General features: G+C 43.3%; 1 protein-coding gene and 1 long non-coding RNA gene across 3 annotated transcripts; one reads left to right on the top strand and one right to left on the bottom strand.

Moving 5' to 3' along the window:
* Positions 1-4,094: 4,094 nt before the first annotated feature.
* On the bottom strand, positions 4,095-9,027 carry CCDC71 (coiled-coil domain containing 71). Of its 2 annotated transcripts, none has more exons than XM_053469952.1 (2): positions 8,947-9,027; positions 4,095-5,868 (listed from the first exon to the last, which is right to left on the bottom strand). In XM_053469952.1, exon 2 carries the CDS (start codon positions 5,816-5,818, stop codon positions 4,670-4,672), a length of 1,149 nt encoding a protein of 382 aa, XP_053325927.1. In that variant the 5' UTR covers positions 5,819-5,868; positions 8,947-9,027; the 3' UTR covers positions 4,095-4,669. The 2 variants fall into 2 exon arrangements, with proteins under 2 accessions (XP_053325927.1, XP_053325928.1); XM_053469953.1 differs by lacking the exon at positions 8,947-9,027 and adding an exon at positions 6,937-6,980.
* Positions 9,028-14,875: 5,848 nt separating this feature from the next.
* Positions 14,876-15,211, top strand: LOC128501016 (uncharacterized). Its single transcript, XR_008354969.1, has 2 exons — positions 14,876-15,117; positions 15,169-15,211. It is a non-coding gene; the product is annotated as an uncharacterized LOC128501016 (long non-coding RNA).
* The last annotated feature ends 1,620 nt before the right edge of the window (positions 15,212-16,831 follow it).

Here is a 16,831-nt window from a genome sequence, read left to right as displayed (position 1 = left end):
CTGGGAAGGGTTTGGACCTAAAACAGTACAAGGCATTTCATTTCTTATTTAGCATTTTGGGGTTTTTTTTGTAGATTTTAGTAATCTTTGCAGTACGAAGGGTCAGCTGCGGCTTTTTCATGAGTAACGCAACAAGGTCTGACGTGTTGTCAAACTCGATCCCCATCCAGGCTTTCTGGGTGTTGATGATCCCAGGGAAAACGTCCAGTTCTGTACATTTACCCCAAATGAATTGGAGCTTAAAAACTCCAATAAGACCCCGGCGCGTTTCTCGTCAGTCAAGGGCAGAGTTGGCTCTTCACACAGCACAAGAATGTTAGTAAATAACCGGCGCGATAGTCTGCGACACGCTCCCTGCTTCATTCCAACGGAACAAAAAGTATCTTAAATCTCTGCGAGGAACACGGATGCAGAACTCCGTCCAAACCCACAGAGCCGGCTAATTAACAGAAAGAAGTGACGCGTTCTTAAAGCACGATCCTCCGTTTACTTTAATCTGACCGATGACGGCGCTTTTATATAAATTCCCAGGGCAAAAACACTTAAAAAAAGTTAATAACTTGCTACCCCTCAACATGAATTAATCAGTTTTTGTTTTGTTTTTTAAAAGGGAAAGTTTGTTTTATTTGGTACTTTCACCATTATTATTCCAATGTGTTTTTTTTTTGTTTTTTTTAATCAGATTTTTTTGATACGGACAAACCGAAAAAAAGAGGTTTATTTAAAATCCGATACGGCTCGGAATCATCATCCGCTGGAATAGGATTTATTTGTCAATTTGCTTGATAAGAAACGATCTTTAATAAACTATGGAATACGGAACCAATCGCATGGGGCGTTATTTCTATACAATTTTTGTATCTTTTTTTTTTTTTTTTCTTTCTAGATATTCGGTAGCATCAGGAATGCTTAGCTCTGTGTTTACGTCTCCAGATACATAGAGGTTAAAGAGAAGACCTTAAACCTGCTGACAGCTAAAAAAAAGTCTGGGTAAGGCAAAGACTTCCAGGCAGTCATAAAAATCAAAGCTTTCGGGGTATTAGTGTATATTTTTCAGTCCAAAAATATTATATATCAATTTCAATCAGTAGTTTATTTCAATAGGGATGGAAAATAAAAAAAAAATAGTGTTAAAAAAAAATACAAAAGCAGATTTTTACAGTATAACAAAAAATAAAAATATTTAGTTGATTTTCAAGAAACCATCTGCTGCGTTTTACAGCTTCTATGGCTTTTTACACGTTTTTAACCCCTTGTTCACACTCCGCTTGGCTTCTTGCTCCTGTAAGGGTCATATTCTTTTTTTTTCTCTCCTTAATTTAATAAAAAGACCTTACATTCCAAAGAAATAATTACTTGAATTAAAATAATAATAATGTTACTTTACAAAGTCAACAGAAACATTTATTTTATATCGTTCAGGAAGAAGAAATAGAACATCCATGTTTTTTTTCACACTTTTTAACACTTCGGGGAAACAAAACGTAGAAAACATTCAAAAGAAAAAAAAAGTAACAATTTTGTCTATATTTCATTTTTCCCCCAAAATGCACTGCATATATTTGGACTTTAGCTTATCAATAAATTAATACAGAAAATAGCTTTGAAATTTACAAGTATGTGGCAGACGTCCAAATAGGAAGAGAAACGAGCACAAATTTGAGCAATTTTCAAGTAGTTTGCGTCCATAAGATTTTCTTTTGTTCTGCTTCAGCTTGGGAATAAAAACATAATATATATATATATATATATATATATATATATATATATATATATATATATATATATATATATATATATATATATATATATATATATACGGTATATATATGTGTGTGTGTGTACACATACACATTGTCTGGTGCTATTGGTCAATACGATTCCGGGGGAATTGTCAGGAAAACTGAGAAATAAAACATGTATAACACTTTCAAGCAGGTGGTTGCTATACACAACCAGAGGAGGAAACAGGACTGATAGAAACAAACGGGGAAAGGCTTGCCGGCTCGCTCTGTAAAATGGTCTCTAAGAACAACATAAACTGCCCTATCTGGACGCATCGAGCCAGCAACGTCACAAGAACCTAAGGATGGAGGATTCTGCTCTGAAGGTCCTCGGTACCTGCGGCCATTGCTGGCGAGAAACACATACAATCCTTCAGAACTCGAGAATAACGTCTATAGGAACATATAAAGGAGGCAGTGTAACAACGGACCACTAGACTCTCAAAGATAGCTACTTAGGAACTTTAACAGGCAGTTGTTGAAATTATTCATTATTCACGTGTCTCACCCGCCGTGATAGACCCAATAGCAGATATCACGCTGCTGAGGCCTGGCTGAGCCTTGCTACCAACGGCGGGAAAATAATTCTAAAAACGAAGGAAAACGGAACTTTGCAACCTGCAGAAACTTTACAAAAAAACTGGAAAAGTTTTGCCCGAACTCTACTCATGACCTGAATATTCTGCCAATAAAATAACGGAGACTGTGTTCATCTTTATTTTGACGCGGTAGGTAGACATCGCTGGTACACGTGACGGTGTCGCACAGCACAGTGGGGGTTACGTATAAAATAAAAATGGTGCTATTTCTAGATTTTTATCCTGAGCCTACGGTGTGTATAAAAACGTCTGATTGGTTTTTAGGCAAAAGGACACGAGTTTGACTTTATTTTCACTCTGGTTGGAGTTGATACCTTTTATCAGCCAGCATAGAAAGAGATGTAAAGTTCAATAAGCTCTCGGGACCTCGAAGGACTCCCCGTCATCTAGGCATCGCTTCTTTTTCTAGGTTGGCCCAATAAAAGATATCAACTTCCGTAACGACTGTTTTCTCTTGGGCTAATACGGCTACATCCATCTTTCTTATCTTTTCACTTTTATACAGTATATTTATTTTTTATGATACAGGAAACCACCGGACAAAGCGATCCACAAAACCGCGACAACCGTAGCCTTTTCTACTCCGCAAAAGTATTTATAACAAATAATTTATCATTTTTTTTCCATATTCTTTCTAATTATAAGATATGTTTTCTAATATCTTTATGCACAGGAGCAGACACTGATTTATACATAACCCCCAATGTTCCTGCGGTAATATTTGAGCAAGAGCAGAACACGTTACACTGGATAAACATCCGTGTTTGGGACTATTTCTGTAACACGTGAAGGACTTGAAAACGCGTCCTGCTGTATTAATTCTATCGTATAAAAGGCCAAGACGCTTCTTAAGCGGAGGAGCTCGCTTATTCCCAGTATAACGAAAGCTCTGGTGAGGACCGGTCAACCTGTTCAGAAAAAACACGTGCGCAAGCACCAAGACAATCATTTACACGGTGAACTTAATAAAGTGATTGACATTTTTTTCCCCCCCAAGTCTTGTGTTTTGGCTCGTTTTGGTTAGCACTTAAAGTGCCTCTCTGGCACGCATATGGTTAATTCCTTCATCACATGAGAAATTCAGCTGTACAGTAATAAACAGGCATTCAAGCCATGAGAGATCGGAAAAGTTTACACAAAGTCTTGTGTAAAAAAAAAACCTTTCCCCAAGAAAATTGTTCCATTAAACTTATTTTTTTTATTTTTTTTTTTTTACTTTTTGTAACTTTAACAGGAAGGCCCTAATAAGAGCAATTTGACCAGGGTATCAATATCGACAGGCCGTGTTTTAAGACGAAAAGAAAAAAAACCCCCAAAAGACAAGGCACGCTGAAAAAAATAGCAGCCAATCATTTGTTCTGATTTATATTCATACTTTCCCGGTCCTTACATTTTCTGGACTTGCAAATTGCACCAAAAATTTGGCTTAACCTGTTCTAAGGTGCGAAGAGATCCCCCCGCTGGTTTCACATCTGGCGGTAAGCACAACTAAAGTAAACGTTGAATTGAAAATGTTTTGGAGCGGTCTGGCCGCCTTTAAACTTTTCTGTAAATTTATACGAAACTGCACTTTCCATATAAAAAAATTAATTTAAGGTAGTCATTTTTAAAGCCATTGGATATTTAAGGTTTGCAAATAACTCCTTGAACAGGTATGATTTAAAATAAAAATATTGCGCAAATTTATAGGACAACTCAAACCAGAATTGTTACAAGAGAAAATATATATAAAAGAACGATTAGAAACAAGCAAAGGTTTTATAGTCCGAGGAAAGCGATTTGAAACCGAAATACGTCGACGGGACGGTTTCTAGAAACGGCTATAAGCTGATTATCTCCACCGCTGGATTCCAGAAGTAAAAACGACCCCAAATAATAAAGTGCCTATAACGGTTCTTAGGTCGAGTACATAGTGAATACGCCACCCCGTCCCAAAAAGAGATTTAAAAGCTTGTATACAATTTAGGAGTTAGAAGCGAGTCACAGTGCATAAACCTTCGGAGGGTTTCTGACTATTGCACACAATTTACATATTGCCATGTATGAAAGCCCAACTGAAATCATCGAAATAAAAACTCCTCCAACGGGATTTGTTACATCTCGTAAGGACATGGCTGTGTGAACATGTTCTGTAAATAACACGAAACCAAAAAAAAAAGGCCACCAAAGAAAAGCCAGCATTCCAAACATGGTCTTTCAACAAATTCTCTCTCGTGAAATGAAATGGAGTCTGCAAAGCTCCAAACTTCTGGAGAGAAAACAAAAAATGAACGCAGCGAGAGGACATTAAGGGACTGCAAGGGACAAAGGTTGAATTCGGATTACAGGAGAGAGGTTGAGCTTTAGAATCTCTTGTGCTCTTTGCCGAACCTCGTCGTCGGTCGAGGATTTGTCCACCTTAATGACCTTAGACTGAAGCACATTGTATTTGTCTTTGTTCAGAGCTGCTCTTTTATCCAATGGAATGTAACATCTCATCTTCTTGTCGAGCGGCGCTTCCGAAACACCCTCTGCATGCTTCCGTTTTCTGCCTGCATTGGCGTCTTGGTGTAGGCCATCTTTGTTTTGGACTTTACCCGTAACGTCTTTTGGAACTTTCAAGTTATTATGCGATTGGCTGATGCCATTGCAGTTCTTAGAAGGGTTCCGTATCACGTGCCCATTTAACAAATCAGAGGCTTTGCAGGCATTGTTTTCTTTCAATATTCTGCCGCTCGGCCCCTTTAACACTGCTGCATTTTGGGGACTCACGTGATTTTCCAGCGTAGGCATCTTCTTGATGACAAATTGATATGTTTTCGAATCCACGCGTTCTGAAGCACCATCCGGGCACTTTGCTTTCGAGCTCTGCTTGGCGGATGACACCATCGTGTTGTGTTGCTTGAGTTTTGCTTCCAAAGGTACCAACGCTTCCAAAACAACCGACAGTCTCATGGGGGGGTAGCCGGCAGGATACAAGTTGGATGAAATGCCGACGGATTTAGAGTTTTCGGACTCGGCTTGTTTTAATGACCTCAGCAATAAGTTTGTGGTAGCTTTGGCACGAGGTTTACTTGGAACTTTTGGAGCGTTCACAGAGAGCGCCACCGACGTAGCTGACACTTTGCTCGAGGAGTTTTTGGATTGTGTTTTAGATGACGCAGATAGCGTAGACGCCGTACCTTTTGAAGCGGGCACCTTTTTTGTGCTGGGAGGGGTATCGGCTGTTGTGGAATTGTAGCCATAGACATCCTTGCTGCTTAGTACCGTGGGCTGGTAGCCTTCCTCTCGAAGTCCTTGCAGAAAACTTACCAGCTGGGACTCTGTGTTGGTTAAGTCCTTTGACATGGGACTGAACACTCGAAGGGCTTCCTCGAGCGCCCTTTTTCCGGTGGAAGAAATCCTGGACCAAGAGTGGACTGCCTTTCCCTCCATGGGACCCTCCTCAACGTCCATGGCATTAAGTTTCAGAGTCTCGTTACAAGTCTCGCGATGGACCGGAGAACCTTGAAAGAAAACATGAAAAGAAAATTAGAAGAGTTGCAGGGCTTGGCCCGATCACCGTTACCATCACGTCAAATAAGTGGCACAGAAATATACAGGAGAAAAAAAGAATTTTGGTTAAAATCAAAGCTCGATTATATCTTTGCATTTTCAGCCAATCAGAAGACAGCTATACTAAGAATGCATTAATAAAACACCCAAAGTGCTATAAAATAGGGCAAAAAACGAGGTAGCGGCCAATTTGCATAAAATGACAGAAAGCATAAGAAACAGACAGAAAGCCAGACTGAAAACGCTCCATTTTCTTTTCAACAAGGCTGAACAATTTTTAAACACGCTCAATTATGTCAAGAAGTAACTTCTATAGCTGGGTGAGCACATCGCCAAAGGCTAACAAGCTGTAATCCCTCTGATGCCCACGTGGCTACGTCTCTACGCGACCCGCAGAGCTGGAACCGCCGCTTACGTGTCAGTCGCTTTTTAAGTTGAAAGACGAAGATTTGCTTACTGTAGCATTTTGTCACTTTGTTCTATTTTTCGGCTGCACGTGTTTTTTGTTTTTTTTTTAACGCCACAAACATCCTAAAAGTCTAGACTTTAATAACAGGCTGACGACGCTTATCAAACAGGAATTGTTACCAGCAGATTTCACAGCAGGTTCCAAAACCTTCTGGCCTAAATGTTACCGGTTCTAAGAAACCAATTTAAGGCACTAACGCCCGTGTCGATACACTCGTATTTGTCCAAATGTAAATTTTAATGGAATTTGCCAATTTTGTCAAGCCCAGGTCAGCTCCCACCTTCAATTAGTTTAGCCGGGAGCGCCATTGTTGGCCTGGCTCGGCCAGCTCACTGACATTTAGGAAAAGCAGACCGTCGACAGCTTTTAATCCAATCAGAGTGATAAATATCGTTGGTTGGCGTACGTCAGAAGAGGGCTTATGGAAGCTTTGAGCATAGGCACAGGTTGATTTTACATGCGTTATAAGCAGAATTATATTAGTGGTGGTTTGTTTAAGTCCATTGAGTCGGTGGGGGAACCTACAGATTTCCTCGACTTGCCTTCCTACCCTCTCCTCCGTCTCTTCTCGATCTTGTGACGTTCTTCGTCCGGTTCTCCATGAGCCTTGCCTCCCGAGCACTTACGCAAAAGGGCGGAGCCTCCGGGCACACCCCCTCCCCTGAGGAACGGGGAGATGTTCTCTCCATGGCTCCGCCCTTTTGTGGAAATAGAGAGGCCAGAATAATGAAGATGGATTTGTGGAGAAAGAATCGTTTCTGCACCTCTCTCTCTCTCTCGACTATTCTGTTCTCTCCCCCGTTCCTCTAATCGGGGGGGAGGGGGTTCTGGAGGCTCCGCCCTTTGCGCAAATGCTCCAGGAGCCAAGGTTCATGGAGGAGCAGATGAAGAAAGGAGACACAGGGAGGAGATGAAGAAAGAAGAGCTAGAGAAGAAGCAGAGCTGCGGGGAAGGAGAGAGAGGAGATGTTAGAGAACGTGAACGAGGGGGACGACAAATTTTAGCCAAACCGCATGGGCAGGAATCATAATTTGTTGTCGGAAACGAAAAATTTGGCAGAAGTGACGGCCCAAACTCCCTCGCGATGCATGAAGTAACGCAGTGATGGCCCAAACTCTCTTGCGATGCATGAAGGACGCATTGCTGTTCAACATATGTGATTACGTTACATGTAACAGAATGTTTCACGACTCTAAACCTAAATTGGATGAGAAGCTTCAGACGGTTCACATTCCCAAACGTCATCGAGCCGGGCTGAGCTGGGCCAACGCTGGCACGCCCGGCTCAATTAAATGTGTGAGCTGACGTGGTCTTGATGGGAGAGGGAGGAGCACACGCGTGTTTGGCACATACACAGATTTACTAAAGAGTAGATAAAATCACCAGTGTAGAGAAGCCACACGAAGTCCTCAGCGGGCTAATGGCAAGCTTTGTTGGGATTGTCTTAAATGCCCTCATTGTATTAGCCCCTACTGCGTCACATGGGAGGCTGTTCCCTTTATCTACCACCCTCCATGTAAAGGAAACCTTCCTAATGTCACATCGTCCTGCGTCTCTACCCTACTTTTGTAGTCAGTGGGGATCGTGGGCCGGTTGTGGAGAGCCTGACCAGCCCAGGAAGCTATAAAATGTGGATCTGAGCCGTTGCAGCTCCCAAGGGCCACCTTGCGATGCTGTGTAGCTGAGCTCCGTGATGTGGCGCTTCGCATACGGTGGGCAGTCGAGCCCCGTGGCATACCCCATACCCCCGGCCCAACCACGAAGCCCCCCCCCCCCAACCCCAGTCGCAATTCTGAAACAGACGTCCCAATCGGGACACCTGAAACGGGGACTCGGCTCACACGGAGCTGCTGGCAGGCAGGACACCTACTTGGTGTGTACACTCCTCACGCTCCAGCCCCATAACACCCAGGACCTGCCTGCTGCATGCGCAATAACATCCCACTCACACACACTGCCCCACTCACACACGCTGCCCACTTACACACGCTGCTGTCCCAGAAACTGGGGCACTTCATGGGACAGCCATAGGAATTTATATATATATATACATACATACACACATATACACCCATATATATATATATATTAGAGAGAGATCCTGACACAGTCACACGTTCTATCTATAGAAGCGCCTGGGGTGTGTGTCACTGCTGTGTGGGTCCGTGCTGTGTGTCACTGCTGTGTGGGTCCGTGCTGTGTGTCACTGCTGTGCCCCTGGTGTGGGTCCGTGCTGTGTGTCACTGCTGTGCCCCTGGTGTGGGTCCGTTCTGTGTGTCACCGCTATCTGTATCGCGTGTCTATGGCGCTGCCGTGTATCTGTGTCCACGCTGTGAATATCCACGCTCCGTGTACCCGTGTCGCTGCTGTTTGTGTGCCGTGTATCCGCGTCTCCGCTCCGTGTCTCCCTGCCCCCGGTGGCCTCTCTGGTTCCTATCCCGGCTCCCAAGGGACAGTTAATTGCTTTGCTCCGGAGATTCCCCGCCCCCACTCCGGGCCACTGACGGAGGTTCTACCCCCCTCGAGGCAGAGGCTGCTGTTGCTCCCATCTCTTTCCTACCTGCCTGCCGGGGGCGCTGCACTGACTGAGCCCACACTCGCCAGCCACTGCCCGGGTCACTCCCCTCCTCGGCCTCCGCCGCTCCACCACAAAATGGCCGCCCCGCTGAGCACCGGAAGTGCCGCCTCGCTTCCGCAAAGCTCTCTGCCGCCCCCCGCCGGCCATGGTGGGTAAGGGCGCCCCGGAGGACACCACAGGCACAGGTCCGACGAGCGCCCCCTACTGGGGAGTAGCGGGATGTACAGCCCCTCCCACTGCCCCGCCCCCAGGGCATGGCAGGGGCCTCACAACTAACCCCTGGGTCCCCAACAGCCCCCAGCACCAGGGGCAAAAGGCTAAAAACACCCTGAGAGCCCCACCAAGCACAGTACCACTCAACTGCTGACCCCAAGAGCTTGCAGTCTATTCCAGCTGGGGTTAAACAGCATGGGGGCAGCCATACAGTAGCATGGTTACCATGTGGCATTAATTAAGATACCAATAATACCAAAGGCCACACAATGCTTGTGCCCTCATTCTTTAGTGGACCAGAAGCCAAAATACGGGGCAATGTAATTAAAAGCAGAGCGCGGGGCAACCTTGTTAAGTAAATATGGACCTCGTCCATCTGAACCAGCAATATCTGCCCGGGCGGAAAAAGAAACGTCCGTGAGGAGAAAACAAATCTCAAAGTAATAGTTACAGAGTGTCCTGATTTAGCTGCGACAGTCCCGACAACCAGAGTTATACGTGGCTTTCGTGACCAATAATTGACCATCGCAAAAGTCTGCTGGTCTATTGGCTGCGGATGCGTTAAAAAAGGCCGCTTCAGGCTTAATGAGCGTAAGCAGTATGGATGTGAGAAGACATCACGATGATGCCCCATAGAGGGGGTAAAGGTAAGACATAATGGCATAATGCACGCAGGGTACGTTTTAACCATGTACATTCACCCAGGGGATATACATTGTAGCGGCTAGAAAGACTAATAGCTGGTTTGACAACCCAAGGACCCAAATTTGTGGGCCCCCAAAGACTGAATTGGATATCGCTGACCTGGGGGTAATTTCCCGTAACGTGCCCCGGTCCCACCATGTTTTCACCGATGTCCCAAAATAAAGAAAACAAGCCTCAAGGGGAGATTTTTTCTATGACATGATAAAAAGCAGATGGTGGGGGCCATGATTATTTTACAACGTCTTATTCTCAAGGGCATTAGGAAGGTCACATGTCTTAATGTCAATCATGTGACCTTAAATTCAAAAATATAAGACCTCCAAAAAAACAAACATTCTTCTATTAATTCTCCACCGCGCTTTGGTAGATTATCTTATTATTATACTATTTTTATTATTAATATTAATATTATTATATTATTTAATTAATTATTATCATTTAATTATTACTTTTATTATTATTTTATTATTGGATTATTATTACTAATATTATTTGGTTATTATTATTATTTATTCTTACTATTATTATTTGATTATTATTATTATTTAATTATTATTACTATTAATATTATTGTATAATTCCGCAATGCTGTGCAATGGGTAAGCAGGACATAACAAATAATAAATAACAAGGTATTTATACAAGGTAAAATGACAATTAATATAAATTAATGAATGTACCACCTGGAGCGACATACATTAGGTCTGATCACCCTCTCATTTTCTTAGCAATAAATGTAAAAATGGCTTCTGCTCCGTTCTCCTTATTCCTTAGTAAAAAATGTCTACAAAAAACTCCACACGTTCCTTAAACCGACTGAGAAAATACCTAAAAAGTCATCTCGTTCCTCGCAGAGTGTTCACAACAGATGCTTATGAGTTATAAATCCAGGACGCCGTTACAGACGCGCTTCGCTATTTAATTAGGAACGTATTTGCCCCTAGTGGGCCGCTAACAGCAACACAACGCGTCTTCATTTTGCCCCCCCCCTTCACTCAGGCGCCCAAAACCCCTTCAGTCTAAAAGATACTCAGCAGGCTTACATTTAAACTCCAATCATTTTAAACATTCACTTTAACCCTATCGGGTTCTTGATCTGTTTTAACAAAAAGATAAATATATAAACATAGAAGCTGCCGGCAGATCGGCCCCTCGCGGCCCCCGTCCGTTTCTCCTGCTGTAAAGACTCAAACCTTAATCGGTCGTTGGTCTCGTCTTAGATTCGGGAGCCCTATGTCTGTCCCATGCATGTTTAAACCCCCTCGCTGTATTACTCTCTACCGCTTCTGCTTGGGAGGCTGTTCCATTTATCTACCACCCTCTCAGTAACGTAAACCTCCCTTACATTCCATCTAAGCCTCTGACCTTCTAGTTTTAGGTTCTTGCACTTCTCCTCCTTCGAGGAGATTTCCTCACCGAAAAGAGTACTTTATCATTGTCGGCTGAGATTATTGAGAGTGGGCTATATTAGAAAGATACGAATATCTGAACTCCCAATAACCCGGCATTTTAAATTCATAAATTATCATAAATGCCTAGAAGTCAGGGCACGGCCTGCAGAGAGATAAACGTCGTGGGCGATGCGGTCATTTAACGGCGCTAAATAAATCCACCCGTTTCTCAGCGTTTTTATCTGATCTGTAAAAGCCGAGCGCCGTAACGCAGCCCCAAGCAGAGGTATATTTTTATTTTTATGATGATTCTGGCCGCCTTAGAGTTAATAAACTCTGTCAGTCGTTCGATTGTGTAAAATATTTCACATAGTCCCGGTGCCCAGCGTGTCCCCTGGCCTCGGTGAGGTAGTAGACGCAGAGCGGTGCAACCCCAGGGGCACAATTATAAGGCAATGCTGGCCTTAATGTACGGATAGAATTATTAAAAAGATGCAAATGTATGCATGAAAATTTAAAAAAGCAACTTTCTTGTGGCAAGAATGAAGTTATAATCTATTCAAATGTTTGCTAATGCGCATTTTTTTTTTTTTACATAACCCGGGGCAGCTGCCCTGCGGCCTGGCTTATCTTTGGGGCCCAGAGTAAGATGTCTCTTAGGCCCCTAAGAGCCACATTGGGCACAGTGTCAGTGCACTGCATGATGGAGGGCCACAGGCTATTGGTGGCCACTATGGCTGGCTTGCCCAGGGCTCCTATGGTTTAGACAGTTAGACTGCCGTGTAGTCTCGTCTGGGCTTACTAGGCCAAGGGTGGCAGTTCCAGTGGGGCAGCAGCTCCTCTCCTGAGTAAGTAGGGGACATGCGTGGCTCCCCGGCACGGCGCTGCTCCATGCCCTGGCTGGAGGCAGCGCACTGAGCTTAGGTGGCACAGGCTCCATAACGTTCTTACTCGCCACGTCTTCAAAGTGCGGCTCTCCGGGATATGACATCATACCCCAGTGCTTAATATGGAGGACAATGGCTTTGGAGCTGCCTTGGATCAGCCCTGGGGCAGCGCCCAACCAAGAAACCCCACCAACGCTCCAGCTACCCGGAGCCCCCATTTGCGGGATCCCGGTAGGAGATCCCACTGGCGTTGGTGTGCGGTCCCGCTGATGCCAAGGGACACACGCCATTGTTGGAGGCGAAGTAGACGGGAAGTGGGGCGCAACACCGCTGCCGCGATCCAGACTTTCCCCGTAGTGACCCAGAGAAGCAGCGCTTCACCCCGGAGCCTCCAAACGAAACTCGGAGCGTTGCCATATATACCCATCATCCAAAAATACACTAACAAAAAATCTGAGAAAAAAACTGCAAGGATATTTCATCGATCGCCACGGCGATTGCTCCATCTTTACCATTTTGTACTCATAACCTTGGTCGCTTATAAACACAAGATACGCACAAGGAAACTGATAAGATGTTTTTAGGAGGAAAAACATAAACCCGACATTCCAACAGATGTTCCAGCGTATCAGCGATCTGCTCAACGCGGCTTAAGAAATAAAATAGGGTATCGGCGAGTATCACAGACAGTATTACCCTGACAGCCCGGCATGCCTGTGCACGTTAACGACCGGTGATTGATACCCGGATTCTAAATATAGTTCCGGATGCTTCTTTATTTGCAGCTCAAATATCGCGTGCAAATGTTTTTTGATCATATCTGCTGTATTTGCCCCAATGTTTTTCCCGTCGGACACATTTAAGCTATGGTAGTTACTTTGAATATTTAAACATGTGTTTTGCCTAAACAAATGAGGGTCACCTTGACCGGCTGCCAACATCTCATCCGCTTCTAAATCTATTCATGGTTTCCTATGAGGGGGGGAGGGGGGGAGGGGTATGAGGGTAAAACTCCAGTTATAGATACTCTGGATTTTGGGAAGAAGATAGCCGTTCTGTCATACATTGTATCAATTGTTTACACTCGGAAGTTTCTTGCTTCAGTCTTGTTTCTGTACCTGACCTTCACCAAGAAATGTCACAAGTGGCCAACATCCATTATGGACTGAGTTATGGGTCAGACCATTGGGTTTTGGATGCTGCTTTTTGATGAGCTTTTACAGAGGGCTGGAATTATTACTATTCTAATTATTGTTTTATATAGCGCCCTCAGATTGCGCAACAATGACAACATGGAACCCAACAATCTTACGGTCAAATCGTATTGGCTTCTCTAAGACACCGACATACGTTCCTCTTGTAATATCAGGGTTCCAGTCTAAGGTCCATCTTTGATTTATTGTCAATACTCATATTAATGGATTTACTGTTACATGAAATCAGTTTCTGTTAGCATTAATAAGGTTAAGTTTTTACAAGCCACCCATGAAAACACAACAAGTCTTAGCTTTCAACTAATTCCGATCACATTTTCTGTTGAATAACATTATTCCGCTGCCAAATTATTTAACTTCTGGCATGGTAGGGGTGACCCAAAAAACAGTTCAATGACTGTTTGTTCTAAAAGTCATAATGATTAATTTGCTCTAATTGCCATATAATCTCCTTCAAATGTAAGACAACAAGGCCAGAACTCTCACTATGAAAATGTGACAGCTATCAGCTCCCTCTATTAGGTTCTAAAACAGACCAGAAAAGGCCAGTCTTATCTAGTCACCGACTCCAGAGGACACTCTTCTGAGTTTGGCCACTCTAATTACGATAGACAAAAACAAAGGCAGCTCGAGAGGGGGTATCGGAAAATATTAATGGGGCAGGTGGCTGATGTAGCCTGTAGAAAGGAAATTGAGAATTAGAACATGTCATTCTAGAATGGAATGTCAAGAGTTCCTCGCCGACTGTGTCATGGATTTGATTATGTCACAAGAAGCATAGATATTCAAATCCAAATACTTCCATGGCCTACTAACACCACCAGCTCAGTGCGACCCCAAGCGTCCTTGAGCTGTCACAATACATTCCTCATTAATAGACATGCAAGAATGATGTGACCCAAACATACTCAGAATAATTATGTTAGCTACGCACCCACCAGAAGGCCAACACCTCCTTGAGTTGACAACATGGTATGGCCCATTCATTCTGCCCAATGACCCTCGGCTTCCATATCACAAAACTCTGCAAATGACCACATTTTTCTGCAATACCCGCCCATCCCTACCAGTTTTCTGCTTAACCTCGTTGTGTGTACTTCTGGAAAAAAACGTGAATGGAGCTAAGAATCTGCCATTAAAGAGATATTGCCAACAACCACCCCTTCTCCTGCTCTAGATCCTGATCCTTCTGTAAATTGAATTGGTGTGATATAAATGCTCCTATACTACACCCATGGGATAGGAGAAATACTCAGCCATACCTCTTCTTCTTTTTTCCCGGCAGGGCGAAGGGCACAAATGTTGAATGTTAATGTGCTGTCAGTTAGGGAATGTATCAAAGCAACGGCCACAAGGTTTCCGGTGAGCATGCATAATACTCCCTTCCCCTCCCCCACTTGATACTGCAGTTTCACTCCTCCTCCCCCACACACTGAGCTGTTTTCACGCAGTGCCTGGAGCTGGTTCCTCCCATAGCACAGTCTCTCATTTTTCAGGGGCACAGCAGGAAAAATAAAGTAACCTCTAGTACAGTTCCAAAGATCTCTGGGTTCTGACTCTAGAAAGAAAGAATTTTCATCGCATTTCTTAACGCATTATTCATTATCAGAACACGACAGTCTTCGCGTTGCGAAACTGTCTTGTCGGCCAAAAAGGGTGGTGACATGATTGAGAACCCCCAAAACCCAATGCATGGAATGGATGGACCTCTTGTGTGGTTCCTCAAAGCCGTACTTGGCTCGGGTCCGTGGTTTAGAATAGACACTTGGAGCAGCTGCGTTAAGATTCTAGGAGGTCCGTCGATCGAGATGTTCAGTGAAATGGGAAAAAAATCTCTTGTTGGGAAGATACTGAAAAAAGTCTTTGAAAATACCCGTCTGCTACAAAGTATCATCAAAGAGTTATTTTCAAATGGAATGAACAGGTCAAGTTGTATACGCTCACCTACATTCCAGAATTAATCTGGATGAGCAGCACATGAGCAGACAGTCTTGTTCTTGAGTAATACGCGGTATTAAATACTCACCCGTGACATTGGGTGTTTTCTTCATGTGTCCCAGAGAAACGGGATTTCTGGAGAGATGTTGAGCGGTGGTGGCCTTTGGGTTCTTAAACAGTACAGTCCCATTGAGCCATGTCTCAATCTCTTCTCTGGCAGACCATTGTAATGCTGGGATACTGTCGGTGTCTACAGATTACACAAGTTTCATTACAACCACCTGGTACTCCCCACAACATGTTCCTCATTGTGGATCTAGAGCTCAATAATTCTCTGGAGTATAAATGTCACAATAAGATGGGAATTGGAGACATTCTTCTTACTGGTCACCATTATGCTTTCAGACGCCAGTCTATGGGAGTACACACACTCACCTTTGGTATAAAGCAGATTTAGGAGATATTGATGGATATACTGATTAGCTCCTTGACTTTATTAAATTATTCTAAAATCAAAACTCTTACGTACGTAGCTTTAAGTGTAATTCACTTATCAAAACTACCAGAGGTATTTGGTTTATAGATAAGCGATGATTTTCCTTTGGAGGTATAGAATGCTGAGACAGGATTGTATGGGGGATTTAACACTATGAAGGCGATGCAAAGAGAAACAATATGGATTCATTGTATCTATGCAGTAAAGGAACGAAGATAGTGAGACATTGAGAGCCTTCATTGACGATTATTTAAACTAAATAGGGGGTAGAATAACAGCCTAATCAACCCTCTTATCCCCATAACGTACAAATGACGAGGGGCAGAGCTCATTGTCGGAAGGTAAAGCAGGTGGTATGGATGCTAGGAGTTGTACTGAATGAGATATCCCAGGTAGCTTTTGTATGGGTCAAATCAGAAGGGTTTACAGATCATAAAACATCTCCAATTTATATATCCAAGGGAATCTTACCTTCATTCAGCTGTAAATACTAATGTCATAGAATGCCGACAGCCTTTTTATTATTATATTATTATTTCGTTTCCGGTCTGATTGTTGCAAGTTCAGCTTGGCTAAAAATAAAAATCACCTTTTTTTCAAACATTCCAACGCGTTTCCATTTTTCCATTGAGTGCAATAAATTGTTTTCCCGTCTAGATGCCGTTACAAAGGGCAGGACTTCACCCCCCCCAAAGCTTAACACAGATCAAAATAAATATTTTAAAAGGCGTCATCAAAGATCCCACATTTTTATTCTAAAAACATACTTTTTTTTGTTCCAGAATATATCAAAATCTTGCTTACAAAAATCCCACTGATGTTCTCCCTTTTTTTATATCCCTACATTTGGCTGCAGTACAGTTTTCCTTCTTTGGGAGGCATTAAGAACCAGATTAAAACGTCCAAGAAGCAGTCATATTTATTTCACACCAAAACAGCACGGCCGATTCCCACCTCTCAGAAGGCAAGGACATTAGGTAAGGCACTGAGTAATTTCTCTCTGAATTTCTGCCAAAAACACAT

The sequence above is a fragment of the Spea bombifrons genome, chromosome 6, assembly GCF_027358695.1.
Source record: "Spea bombifrons isolate aSpeBom1 chromosome 6, aSpeBom1.2.pri, whole genome shotgun sequence".
In the NCBI taxonomy this organism is placed as follows: Eukaryota; Metazoa; Chordata; class Amphibia; order Anura; family Pelobatidae; genus Spea; species Spea bombifrons.
The sequence above is the reverse complement of the archived record's forward strand: the minus strand, read 5'-3'. Positions and strand labels throughout refer to the sequence as shown.

Excerpts from the sequence above, each read along its gene's own strand:
- CCDC71 (XM_053469952.1), bottom strand. The coding sequence starts at position 5,818 with ATGGACGTTGAGGAGGGTCCCATGGAGGGAAAGGCAGTCCACTCTTGG.